This window comes from Eumetopias jubatus, unplaced genomic scaffold (assembly GCF_037043125.1).
Source record: "Eumetopias jubatus isolate StellerSeaLion01/CBP00866 unplaced genomic scaffold, mEumJub1_p1.0 scaffold_7, whole genome shotgun sequence".
In the NCBI taxonomy this organism is placed as follows: Eukaryota; Metazoa; Chordata; class Mammalia; order Carnivora; family Otariidae; genus Eumetopias; species Eumetopias jubatus.
In genome coordinates this window covers 107805118-107818165 of record NW_028274813.1, presented here as the reverse complement: position 1 = coordinate 107818165, position 13048 = coordinate 107805118, and the positions used below count along the sequence as shown (strand labels likewise).

Genomic DNA, 13048 nt, shown 5'->3' with positions numbered 1-13048 from the left:
TGTGCTTTCCATACCAGTTTCTTTGGACAGCATCAAGAGTGACAATATAACCAGCACAAGCTTTTCAGCTTTATTCTGTGGCCCATGTATAACAGAACTGATTAGCTATCATTCAAAAGGATTCCAAACAAAATAAATATTAGAAGGCAAAGATCACAGCAACACTGTGACTACATCTTAAGAGTGAAACTATAGAAAACATGTATCTTAAAGTTGTGTACTTTCTATTTCAAGAGTTAATGACCTCAAAAATATTCAAATTGCTGAGGCTTTTTCATTTCGTCAATAGTTTGAAACTGGAAAAAAACGAGACCAACCATTCCAAGTCTGCTCTCTTCAATTAATTTGTAATTAGAAGTAAATTTTAAAAGAATGACATTCAAAGCCAGCGCCTTAATATACAAATTTTGGAACGTTAACGTTGCAAAATTATTGAGGAAATTGATCTTTCAGCGAAGCTTTCCACAGAAAAACTCCAGAAACAAACGTGGTGTTTGCCTGTTCTAGAAGCTGTCGTTTCAGTATAACGGAGAAATTTTTTTTTAAATAATTTTTATTAAATAGAGACAGAGGACCCTCCCCAAAGATTTACAACTGTATATCCCAATCGCCACTCTGACAGAGATGTCAGTTCTCTGGGTCAAGATATAACCAGCTGCTTGGTTCACACACAGGAAGCCACAGAGAGGGGAATATCGAGTTCAGAGCCTCGAAATAATACGCGTTAGTTAAAACTGCCTGCTACTAAACCAAAATTATTCAAGCGGAGCCCCATTTGTCACAATCCAATCATAAGGGTTCCACCCCCCTCCCCCAACAGCTTGTGTAGTGGTATATCTGCTTCGGTAAAGAAGCCATCATCAGGTAAAGAAGATTGGGGTGGGAGAAACAGCGGGGAAAAGGGGGCACCCTTTCATCCAATTTCGCGAGGCGTGAGTAATTGGTACAGTTGAGAGGAACGCAGGAACATTCTATTTATTGGGGGTTGAAGTAGGATGAGGGGAGAATTTCGTTCAAATCAACATGGCCAGCAAGATGTCCCTACAAACAAAAGGCAACGGGGGGATATAAACACGAACCATTCACCTCCATCAGCTATAGCATCGCCATCATGGTGTGTGCAGAGACCCCCAAAGGCTCCTCTCACCCTCCACACCAGGCAAAGGAAAAGAAGGGAGAGGTAGCTGCTTCCCACCACCCACCACTGCTTCCAAATACACACTCTTCGAGGGGGGTTCTTCCCCCCCCCGGTTGCCCAGAATCAGAGAGAAAGTAACGTCCCGCCCAGGCGGACTACCCCGCTACCCCTCAGCTGAACCCCAACGCCGGCCCGGGGCTCACTAAACTTTACCGGAGCTTGTCCCCACATCCCTGCCCCACAGCCCCAGGATCGCGCTGGCCACAAGCGGGGCACCCCGGGCGCCTCCTGACAGGCGGGCAGCCGAGTAGAGCGAGTCCGGGGCGGGGGCGGCAGGGAGCCACGGAGGGGCGGGGCGGCCGAAGCCAAGTTCCCGGGGGTCTGAGGAGAGCTCCTGACAGCAGCCCGGGACTGCAAAGGAGGAAGAGGAAGCGGCGGCGGGGAGCTTTCCCAATCCCCCCTACACGAACACTCTGCCCCAGCCCCCGTTCCCCATGGGGGGGCGGGGAGGCTGGTGGAAGGTGAAGAAGCCGAGCCCAGGGGGCAGCCGAGGCCCCTACCTCCCGACTCCCGATCTCTTCCCCCGCCACCCCCGCCAGAGGCGCCCACAACAATAACACGCCGGGGACGACCCGTCAGCGCCCCCGAGGCACCCGGGGCCCGCGGCCCGCCGCTGCCGGGCCCCCTCGGCGGGGGCCGGGCGCGCCACTCCTCCCTACAACTCCAGGCCCGGGTGGAGTCAGGCCCGAGCGGCCCCCCAGGGCCGGACCCATCCCCCTCGGCACCAGCGGCGCCGTCTCCGCGGCCGAATATTAGAAGTGAATTCGAGCTGCGCTTTACCTTTAGTTCCGCACTGTCCGCCATCTTGCGTCTGTCAGCGCAAGCGCACTGAACCTCGCCGGGGGCCGCCGCTAGACCCGCCCCTCTAGCCAGCCTAGCCCCGCCCTGGCCCGTCCCCTCTCGCCCCTCCACCTCCCCGTCCTGCCTCCGGCCTCCGCCCCTCTCCCGGCGCTCGGAGCCCCGCCCCGGGCACGTACAGCAGCGAGACCGGCACGTACCATTTAAATAATGGCGCCAAATGGGGAGGTTTGACAGTTACTCCCCCCTCGACCTCCCCGCCCCCCATCCTCTCCGGGCTAGCGCCTCCAGGGAAAGGCCGGAGCGAGGGGGCTGCGGGCCTGAGCCCCGCCCCTCCGCGGCCTGCGGAACCCTTCTGCAAAGCTTCGATGCCTACAGTCACAGAAACTATAATGGCCCCCTCCCCCAATCAGCGAGTCCTTTTTGGCACCTGCTACCTGCGAGGATACGCGTGGGCTAAAAATAACAATCCGTTACATTTGAGGATCTTTTGATGAAGCATTTCCAGATTTATTAGCTCAGATCTTCCTTATGACAGCGCTTTGAGGTGGGCAGAGAAAAGATTACAATTCACGTGGTATGTATATAGTCAGAAATGAGGGCTCAGAGAGGAAAAGTGACTTGTCCAAACACTTAACAGGGGTGACCTAAGACAAAATTCTGAAGACGTTCATTCATTAATTCTTTGTTTCAACAAGTAATTATTTAGTGATTATGTACCCGTCCTGTTTCTTTATGTATACATCGGGAAATTAAAAACAAAGTAACCGCCCTCCTGTACTTCTCTAACGGAGGAACAGGCAAGTGAACCAATAAAGATACAATTACAACTGGTGATGAGTACCAGAAAAGAGCAAGGGGGTTCGGTGAGAGAATAGCGGTTGGAAGGAGATATACTTAATGCCCGGAGGGCTTTCTCCAATAAACTGACATTTAAGTAGATGTGATGAAAGAATTATTTCACACCTTTGCCTCTCTACTGAAAGCCTCCTATACTTCCTCCCCAACCCCCACTTTTTGCTCTCCATTTTGCCTCATTCCTCATTGAAAAATGAAAAGAAAACAGACATGAACTCCCTGATCTACTCACCATCAAAACCATTCCTACAGACATAGTAACACTTGGGTTACTATGAAGAAGGGCCCCTGTGCCTATGAAGGCGAGTCCCTCTACCAGTGACCTGGATTCCTTTCCCTCCCACATTCCTAAGAACTTTACTCCTACAATCACCTCGCCCTCCAGCATCATTACTTTTGCCCCTATTAGATTACTCCTATCAGCATATAAACATACTGAAATTCCTCCCACCTAAAACAAAACCTCCCTTGACTCCAAAATCTCCTCCAGAACTGCTCTGTTTCTCTCCACTGCATAAATTCTCAGGTATTTCAAGATCTCTCTACAGTGATTGTTCTCCCTTCCTCACATCACATTCCCTTCTCTGCCTACTCTGATCCAGCCTTGACTTCTCTCATCAGGGTCACCTATCAGGATTATTATTAATGATCTCCATGTTTCCAAAACCAATTGTCAATTCTCCATTATCTAAAATGACCTCTCAGGAGAACTGCAAACAGTGGAGAAGACTCCTTTCTCTTGAAACACGTTTCCCCCCGAACTTCCTTTTAACATCTCCCTGTCCTGATTTTCCTGTTCCTTCACTGAGCCTCCTTGTCAAAATCATCTGCTGATTTCTCCTCTTTGGCTCAAGCTTTAAATGTTGTAGCCCTCCAGTCCTCACCCTCTTATCTTCTCTTTTTACACTCCCCAGGTGAATTTATCCAACTCTTTGAAATTAAAATTTCTGTCTAGCCCAGATCTCCCCACCAAAATCCAGGTTCACAAATCCAACTGGCTACTTTATATCTCTATTTCATGATTCCTAGTCATCTCAAGATTTCCATGTCAAATAGTGCCTCGATTTTACCCCTAGCCCTGTTCCTTTCCCACTATTCTCCATGGATGGCACCATCGTTCAGCCAGTTGTTCAAACCAAAAATCCAGAAATCATCCTTGGTCCCTCTCTTTCATTCACCTCTCACATCCAAACCTTCACCAATCCAGCTGACTCTGCCTCTAAAACATATCCCAAGCCTGTCCATTTCACTGGCCATCCACTACCAACACCCTATTCCAAGATGCCATAATTTCACAAATGGACTGCTAGGAAGGCTAGTCAACTGACAGGACCACATTTATGACTTTCATTGCCCTACACACTTTTGCCTTCTAGGGACTATTCTATAATAAAAAATACATATATATGACTTCATCCCTGGTTCCTGGCACAGAGTTCCTAAAACCTTTAAAATTTCTGGAGGATAGGATTGTCTTTCATTATTCATGATGAGCCCCTTTCCCCCACACCTGAGCTTATACTAATAAGGTGAGAGAGTATGGCTCCTCGGGAGCTTCATGGTGGGAGCTGGTCACTGGTAAGACTAAACATGAAGACTAAATACATGATTAGATGGAGGTTAGTGAATACATGGAAGTACTGGAAGGCCAGGTGCCCAGAGAGGGCAAGGACGCTCTGCATCCCCACCCTTCATGCATTACCCTATGCATCTCTTCCATTTGGCTGTTCCTGAGTTATTTCCTTTATAATAAACTGGTAAATCTAAGTAAAGTGTTTTCCTGAGTTTTGTGAGCCCACTCTAATGAATTATCAAAACTGAGCAGGAATTATAGGAATCCTCAAATTTGGCAAGTCAGCAGTACAAGTGGCCTATGGAACTGGCACCTGGTACCTGAAGTAGGGGCAGTCTTGTGGGGTCTGAGCTTCTGCCTGGAGTTGGTGTCAAAACTGAATTGTTGGATACTTAGTTGGTGTTGGAGAATTGGTATGGAAAGATGTCACATATTTGGTGTCAGAAAGAACCTCAGAGACCCCTTCTTCCATAAATATATAAATATATTAAGTATATATATACTAAAAATTACATTTAAAAAAACTCATTTTACATTTGTATTGGTATAAAGACTAATGCAATCCAAGCTGAGTATACTTACCTTTTCTTCTGATTTTAAAGATTTAAAACATTTTTGTGGGCCCTAAAATTATTGTCCCACCCAACACATAAAAATTAACTCAGAATTAATCATAGACCTAAATATGAGTTAAAACTATAAAACTCTTAGGAGTAAATCTCTATAACCTTGAATGAGACATAGCTTTCTTAGACATGGATCACACATGCAGTTGTGGTGGGAATGGTATAGCCACTTTGAAAAATAGGTTTGGCAGTTCTTTGAAAACTGAAAATGTACTTACCATACAACTCAACAATTCTTGGACATTTATCCCAGAGAAAGGAAGACTTCTTTCCATGCAGGAAATTACACAAGAATGTTCATAGCAGTTTTATTCATAAGAGCCCCAAACTAGAAACTATCCAAATCTCCTTTAATGGGTAAATGGCTAAACAAACTGTGATACATGTATACCATGGAATACTACTCAGCAATCTAAAAACAAAAACGAAACAAAACAAACAAAAAAAAAACTGTTGACGCACACAACTTGGATAAACCCCAGGAAAATTGTACTGAGAAAAAAACTAATCCCAAAAGGATGCTTATTGCCTGATTCTATTTATATAACATTAATGAAATAACATAATTACAGAGATGGAGAATAGACTAGTGGTTGCCAGGCAGTTAGGGATGAGGGGAAAGGGTGGTTCTTACCAATGTCAATTTCATGGTTTTGGTATTATGCTGTAGTTCTGTAAGATGTTAACTTTGGGGGAGATGGAGGAAAGGATGAGTGTGGCTTTGCTGTACATTTCTTTGCAACCTCCTGTGAATCTGTAATTACTTCAATATAAAAGTATACATTTTTTCATATATATATGAATATGTATATCTGAAAAGTATACATGTATATATATACTGAAGATACAATGTATGAAAATTGTGGGGAGAGAGACATCATCAAAACGGCAGAACAGGCAACTCAAACTCCCATACCTCCATGGAAACTTTAAAAAATAACCAGCAACTGTCAGACCAACTTTGTCAGAACTCTGAAAAATAGTCAAAGGTTTATAGCAACCAAGCAAATGCTTAATCCAAAAAAAAAAAAAGACAATTTAAGAATGGTAAGAAAACTTCATGTTACTTTCACTTACCCCTGCCCTACTCCCCCCTGACTGGGCAGCAGTCTTGAAGATAGCAACCTACCTTCCCAGGATGGAGCCCTGGTACCTGGAAATCATTGTGTTCCTCTGTTCTAACCTTCCTGGGAGCTAGCTGAAGGACTAATGTAAGGCCTATCTCTGTTTTGCTTAACCTGGAACCCACAGTGGAAAAGCAGCAGACATTGTTTGAAAACACTGTAAGATGAATAAACAACCTGCAACTGCCTGGGGCCAAAGATTACAATTGGTACCTAAATAGACCACCTAAAGTTTGGGAGTAAAAGCTGGGGAGAGAAATTTACCAGGAAATTAGGTCATTCAAATTAATTGAAAAATGCTCATGAACACTGGGGCATTTAGAAGGCCACACACATGTGCCTGAGACAAGATACATCTCAGGAAAGACCCAAGAAAGCCCTAAGATTCCACCATTGACTGATAAATATGCTCAGTGCAACCAGAAAGTGAAGGCTCAGGAAGAATTTCAAATGGCCAAGTTAAGTGTTAAAAGAAATACCCCCACACAGAGCCAAACCACAAAGATTGGGAAAGGTGTTTTGTTTGTTTGTTTTTTTAAGTTCCCAGTGTTCAAGGAAATCTCAGTAAAGACACTGGCTGAACCTAAGCTGAGGCTTCAACAATCAAGAACAGCAAACCCTGGAGAAGGGAGAGCATTTGATTCCCAGAGATAATACATTATAATATTCAAATGCTCAGTTTTTTGATGACACCTAAAGCCTGTCATCAAAGAATTCATTATTTTTTTAATTTTTTATTGTTATGTCATCAAAGACTTTAAAGCCAGTGTTTTAAATATTCTCAAAGAGCTAAAGGAAATGAGGTAAATAATGTATGAACAAAATGAAAATATGAATAAAGAGATAGAAATTGTTAAAAGGAAAGAAGTAGAAATTCTGGAGCTGAAAAGTAGAATAACTAAAATGAAAAATTCACTAGAGGGGTTCCAGAACAGATTTAAACAGTCAGAAGAAAGTTGAGGAAATCTTGAAAGCGGGAAGAGTAAAACAATTTATCGTATACAAGTATTCTCAATCAAACTAAAAGCCAATTTCTCATCAGAAACAGTCAAGGTTGCAGAGCCATGGGGTTCCATAGTTAAAGTGCTGCTGTAAATAAACCCTGCCAAATAAGAATTCTCTATCCAGCAAAACTATCCTTCAAGAATTAAGGCTAATATAAGGGGCACCTAGATGGCTCAGTTGGTTAAGAATCTGCCTTTGGCTCAGGTCATGGTCCCGGGGTCCTGGGATTGAGCCTCGTATCAGGCTCCCTGCTCAGCGGGAAGCCTGCTTCTCCCTCTCCCACTCCCTCTCCATGTGTTCCCTCTCTTGCTGTGTCTTTCTCTGTCAAACAAATAAATAAAATCTTTAAAAAAAAAAAGAATAACAGAATCAGAACACTATAAAATTCAGCCAGATACAAAAAAAAGGCAGTAATGGAGGAATTGAGAAATAAAAAGTATATAAATCATACAGAAAAGAAAGATTAAGTGGCAGAAAGAAGTCCTTTCTTATCAGTAATTACTTTACATGTAAACAGATTAAACTCTCCACTTAACAGATAGTGTTAGAACAGAAAAAAAAAATGATTCATTTATATGCTATCTACAAGAGACACCTTTTAGATATAAAGGCACAAAGAGATTGAAAGTGGGAAAAAATATTCCACACAAATAATAACCAAAAGAGAGTGGTTATATATTATTATCAGACAAAATAAATTTTAAATTTAAAAAGTTATAAGAGACAAAGAAGGGCATTATATACAGATAAAAGTTTTTTTTTTTTTAATTAGTTCTGACAGGGATGCCTGGGTGGCTCAGTCGGTTAAGCGTCTGCCTTCAGCTCAGGTCATGATCCCAGGGTCCTAAGATCAAGCCCCACATGGGGTTCCTTGCTCAGCAGGGAGCCTACTTCTCCCTCTGCCTGCTCCCCCGGCTTGTGTTCCCTCTCTCCCTGTGTCTCTCTCTGTCAAATAAATAAAATCTTTAAAAAATAAATAAATAAATAAAATCCATTCTGACAATCTGTCTTTTAATTGGAGAGTCTAATCCATTTAAATTTATATTGACAAAGATTTAATACATATAGAAGATACAACACATATAAACATATACGTACATATTGACAGAGCCCCAGAATATATGAAGTAAGTGCACATGAAATATTCTCCAGGATAGACTATATGTTAGTCCACAAAACAAGTCTTAATAAATTCAAAACTATTGAAATTATACAAAATATCTTTTCCAATCACAATAGAATGAAACTAGAAATTAATAACCAAAGGAAAACTGGAAAATGCACAGATATCTGGAAATCAAACAACACAATCAACTTCATGGAAATGAAAAGAATTACAAGAGAATACTGTGACAACTGTATTCCAACCAATTGGATAACCTAGATGAAACACACAAGCTACCAAAATGACTCATGAAGAAATAGAAAATCTGAATAGACTTATAACAAGTAAGGAGATTGAATTCAAAATTAAAAAAAAAAAAAAATCCTCCCAACAAAGAAATCCCAGGACCAGATGATTTCACTGATGACTTCTACCAAATATTTAAAGAAGAATTAACACCAATCCTTCTCAAACTCTTCCCCAAAAATGAAGAGAACATAGTACTTTCTTCTTCTGTAAAACTGGCATGAACCTGATACTGAAATCAGACAAAGACATTACAAGGAAAGAAAACTATAGACTAGTATCTCTTATGAATCCTTTGGTTAAATTTACTCCTAAGAATTTTATTTTTATTGATACCATTATAAATGAAGTTCTTTTCTTTTCTTTCTTAAGATTTTTTCATTTCTTTGACAGAGAAAGACACAGCAGGAGAGGGAACACAAGCAGGGGGAGTGGGAGAGGGAGAAGCAGGCTTCCTGCTGATCAGGGAGCCCAATGCAGGGCTTGATCCCAGGACCCTTGGACCATGACCCGAGCTGAAGGCAGACGCTTAACGACTGAGCCACCCAGGTGCCCCAAATGAAGTTTTTTTCTTAATTTCTTTTTCAAACTGTTCATTGTTAGTATAGAAACACAACTGATTTTTGTGTGTTGGTTTTGTATTTCACACCTTTGCTGAATTTGTTTGACTTGTAAGTGGCAACTTTTGTGTTATATAATTTACCATAATTTTTAAAGTAATATAACAAACAAACTTAGAAATTTAGAGCCATATATGCCTATATTAGAAAAATTTTTAGGTTGAAAATCAATTATGTAAGTTTCCATCTCAGAAAGACATTATGAGAACACCAAATCAAACTCAAGCTAGCAGTAAGGAAATAATAAAAATAAGAGCAGATATAAAATTTATAATAAATATAAAATATAGAAGATCAACAGAGCTGAAAGTTGGCTATTTAACATTTTTAATAAAATTGGTTACCCCAATAAGGCCGATCAAGAAGACAAAAAAGAGAAATTATCACTACCACAAATGAACAAAAGAGCACTACAGATCCTGTAGACACTAAAAAAGATTATAAGAGACTACTATGAACAGCCTGTTTGCAATACAGCTGATGATTTAAATAAAATAAACAAATTCCATAAAACATATAACTTACCAAAACTGACTCAAGAAGAAATAGAAAATAAGATTAGTCCTACATCTATCAAAGAAATTGAATCCATTATTTAAAACCTTCTTACAAAGAAAACTCTAGACACAGATGATTTCACCAGTGAATTTCCCAATTAAGGAAGAAACAATAACCAATCTTACACAGTCTTCCCAAGGATAGGAAAAGATATACTCAACTCTTTATGAGGCCAGGTGTGAAACCAAAACCTGACAAGAACACTACAAGAAAAAAAAAGTATAGACAATTCTCTCTCATTTCCATAGGAGCAAAACTCTTAAGCAAAATATTAGCAAATGGAATACATCAGTATATTAAAGCAAAATAGGATATAGCCAAGAGGCACTTATTCTAGGAACACAAATAGTTGTTTAACATTTAAAAACCAATCATCTTGGGACGCCTGGGTGGCATAGTCAGTTAAGCGTCTGTCTTTTGTTCAGGTCGCGGTCCCAGGGTTCTGGGATGGACTCCTGCATTGGGCTCCCTGCTCAGCCCACTCCCCCTGCTTGTGTTCCTGCTCTCGCTATCTGTCTCTGTCAAATAAATAAATAAAATCTTTTTAAAATAAATAAATAAACAAACAAACAAACAAATAAATAAATAAAAACCAATCATCTTAATTCACCACATTAACAGACACAGAAAGTGAAAAGTCATATGATCATGTTGATAGATGCAGAAAAATCATTTAATAAAACTTTAACACCTATTCATGATATCAACTTTAATAAACTAGTTATAGAAGGAAACTCCTTTGTATGATTATAAAAATCTACCAAAAACGTACAGAAAACCTAGTTAATGGTAAAATATTGAAAATATACCTTTTGATAATGGCATTGAGAAAGGTGATAAGGTAAATAGAAGAAAATATCAGGATTAGAAAAAAGTGTAATAAAATTGTTATTTACAGAGAACATGTTTGTGCCTGGAGAACATCTAAAATAATTCTCTGAAAAACTATTAGATAATAGAATTAATAAGGGAATTTATCAAGTTTACTTGAGGCATGGTGAGCTAACAAAAATCAATTCTATTTCTACATATCAGCAGTAAACAAATAGAAAATATAATTCAGGAAAAGATACCAATTACAATAACTCTTTTATTTTTATTTTTATCTTTTTTTTAAGGAAGCTCTACACCCAATGTGGGGTTTGAACTCACAACCCCCAAATCGAGAGTCACGTGCTCTAGTGACTGAGCCAGCCAGGCACCCCTACAATAACATTTTTAAAATAACAAAAGATATCTTGGAACACACCTTTTAAAAAAGGCCTCTGCACTGAAACTATTAAAATTTCACTGAAATTAAAGACCCAAATAACTAAAAGGATTATACTTTTTTCATAGATTTGAATACTCAATATTGTAAAGATGTCAGTTTGCCCCAATTGGTACATATTTAGTTGGAATATATTCAATGTAATTGCGATCAGAGCTCTACCATATTTGTTGTAAATACTAATAAACTTGATTCCAATTTTTACAGAAATGCAATGATTCAGGAATAGCAAATACAATCTCAAAGGAAACACCTAAGTGGATGCCTCACAGTACCAGATATCAAGACATAGCAACCTAAAGTGATTAAATCATGAATATTAGCACAAGGATAGATAAGTAGACCAAGAAACAGAAGATATAGTTCAGAGACACTTGGGGAAAGCATGATCTTTTCAATAAAAGATAAAAGTCAACTGGATATCATTTAGCATAAAATGAATCTTGACCCCTATTTCAAATCGCACATAGAAAACAATACTAGATAGATAATAAATCTAAATATGAAAAACATAAATAAATCTTTTATAACATAGAGGAATATCTTTATGACCTTAAAATAAGCGAGATTTCTTTTTTTTTAATATTTATTTATTTATTTATTTTGGAGAGAGAGAGAGAGAGAAAACATGGGAGGGGCAGAGGGAGAGGGTGAGAGAGAATCTCAAGCAGACTCCCCACTGAGCACAGAGCCTGACAAGGGGCTCAATCCCATGACCCTGAGATCATGACCTGAGCCAAAATCAAGAGTTGGATGCTTAACCAACTGAGCCACTCAGGTGTCTCTAGGCAGAGATTTTCTATTTATTTATTTATTTTTATTTATTTATTTTTAATTTGATTTATTTGTCAGAGAGAGAGAAAGAGAAAGGAGAGCACAAGCAGGGGGAGTGGGGGCAGGCAGAGGGAGAAGCAGACTCCCGCAGAGCAAGGAGCCCGATGTGGGACTCGATCCCAGGACTCTGGGATCACGACCTGAGCCAAAGGCAGGTGCCCAAACAACTGAGCCACCCAGGCATCCCTAGACAGAGATATTTTAGATAGGATACAAAAAGTGCCAACCACAAAGGAAAGCATTCACTGGAGCATGTTAAAATGTAAAAACTTCTTTTCATCATAAGACACTATTAAGAGAGAAAAAAAGCAAGTCAGTAGTGGGAGAGATATTTGAAATACATGTATCCAACAAAAGAGATCATTTATAACATTATACTACAAGCTTATAAACTCCTTCAAATCAATTTAACAGAACAAAAAGCATGCAACCCAATAGAGCAAATAGACAAGAGACTTGAATTGGCACTTCACTAAAGATCATATTCCAAATGGCCTATAGATACATGAAAAGATGTTCAACTTCGTCAGTCACCAGGGAAACACTCATTAAAACCATGGTGTGACAAACTTGGGAAGAAGAACAGGCTTGGCTCAGCTGAAATGTTACTTTCTCTGAGATGCCTTCTTATCTAAAGACAGTAGGTGGTAGAGTTTATTTCAACCTTCATCAACATTTGCCCTATTTTTGGCTGACCCATATCTAAGTCACCTTCACTACAATAGACCTCACAGGGGGAATTCCCCACTGTGGGAGTTTTGGTGGGAGGGCAGTGCCAAGAGCTAGACGCCCAACCTGAAGGCCAGAAGCTGAGAGAGAACAGCTTCATGGTTCAGCGAGGGGGACAGGTGTGTGAGCCAAGCCCGGTCAAGCAAAACCTCACTGTGGGCTCCCTCTTTCTCTGTGGAGACATGGGGACACCAAGGCAGAGACCCAGCAAACATAGCTTTCTGTAGCATCTCAGTTCCTGCTACCTACTCCCCAATCTCTCAGGGTTCTACTTTACTTTCCAAGCCTACTCATTCAGACTCCTTTGATCCTAAAAGCTCCCAATTACCTTCCTATTTTTCTTTTTCTTTTTTTTTTAGGTAATTTCTATGCCCAATGTGGAGCTTGAACTCACCACGCGAGGATCAAGAGTTGCATGCTCTATCGACGGAGCCAGCCAGGCAC

At 40.5% G+C, this 13048-nt stretch overlaps 1 protein-coding gene across 2 annotated transcripts in view; it reads right to left on the bottom strand.

Moving 5' to 3' along the window:
* PIAS1 (protein inhibitor of activated STAT 1) overlaps positions 1-2056 on the bottom strand; it is a 117402-nt gene extending 115346 nt beyond the window's left edge. For both annotated transcript variants that reach the window (XM_028100217.2, XM_028100219.2), the window contains exon 1: positions 1979-2056. In XM_028100217.2, coding sequence (XP_027956018.1) covers positions 1979-2002 — 24 coding nt within the window. In that variant the 5' untranslated portion in view covers positions 2003-2056. The remainder of the gene's footprint in view (positions 1-1978) is intronic.
* Between the last annotated feature and the right edge of the window lie 10992 nt (positions 2057-13048).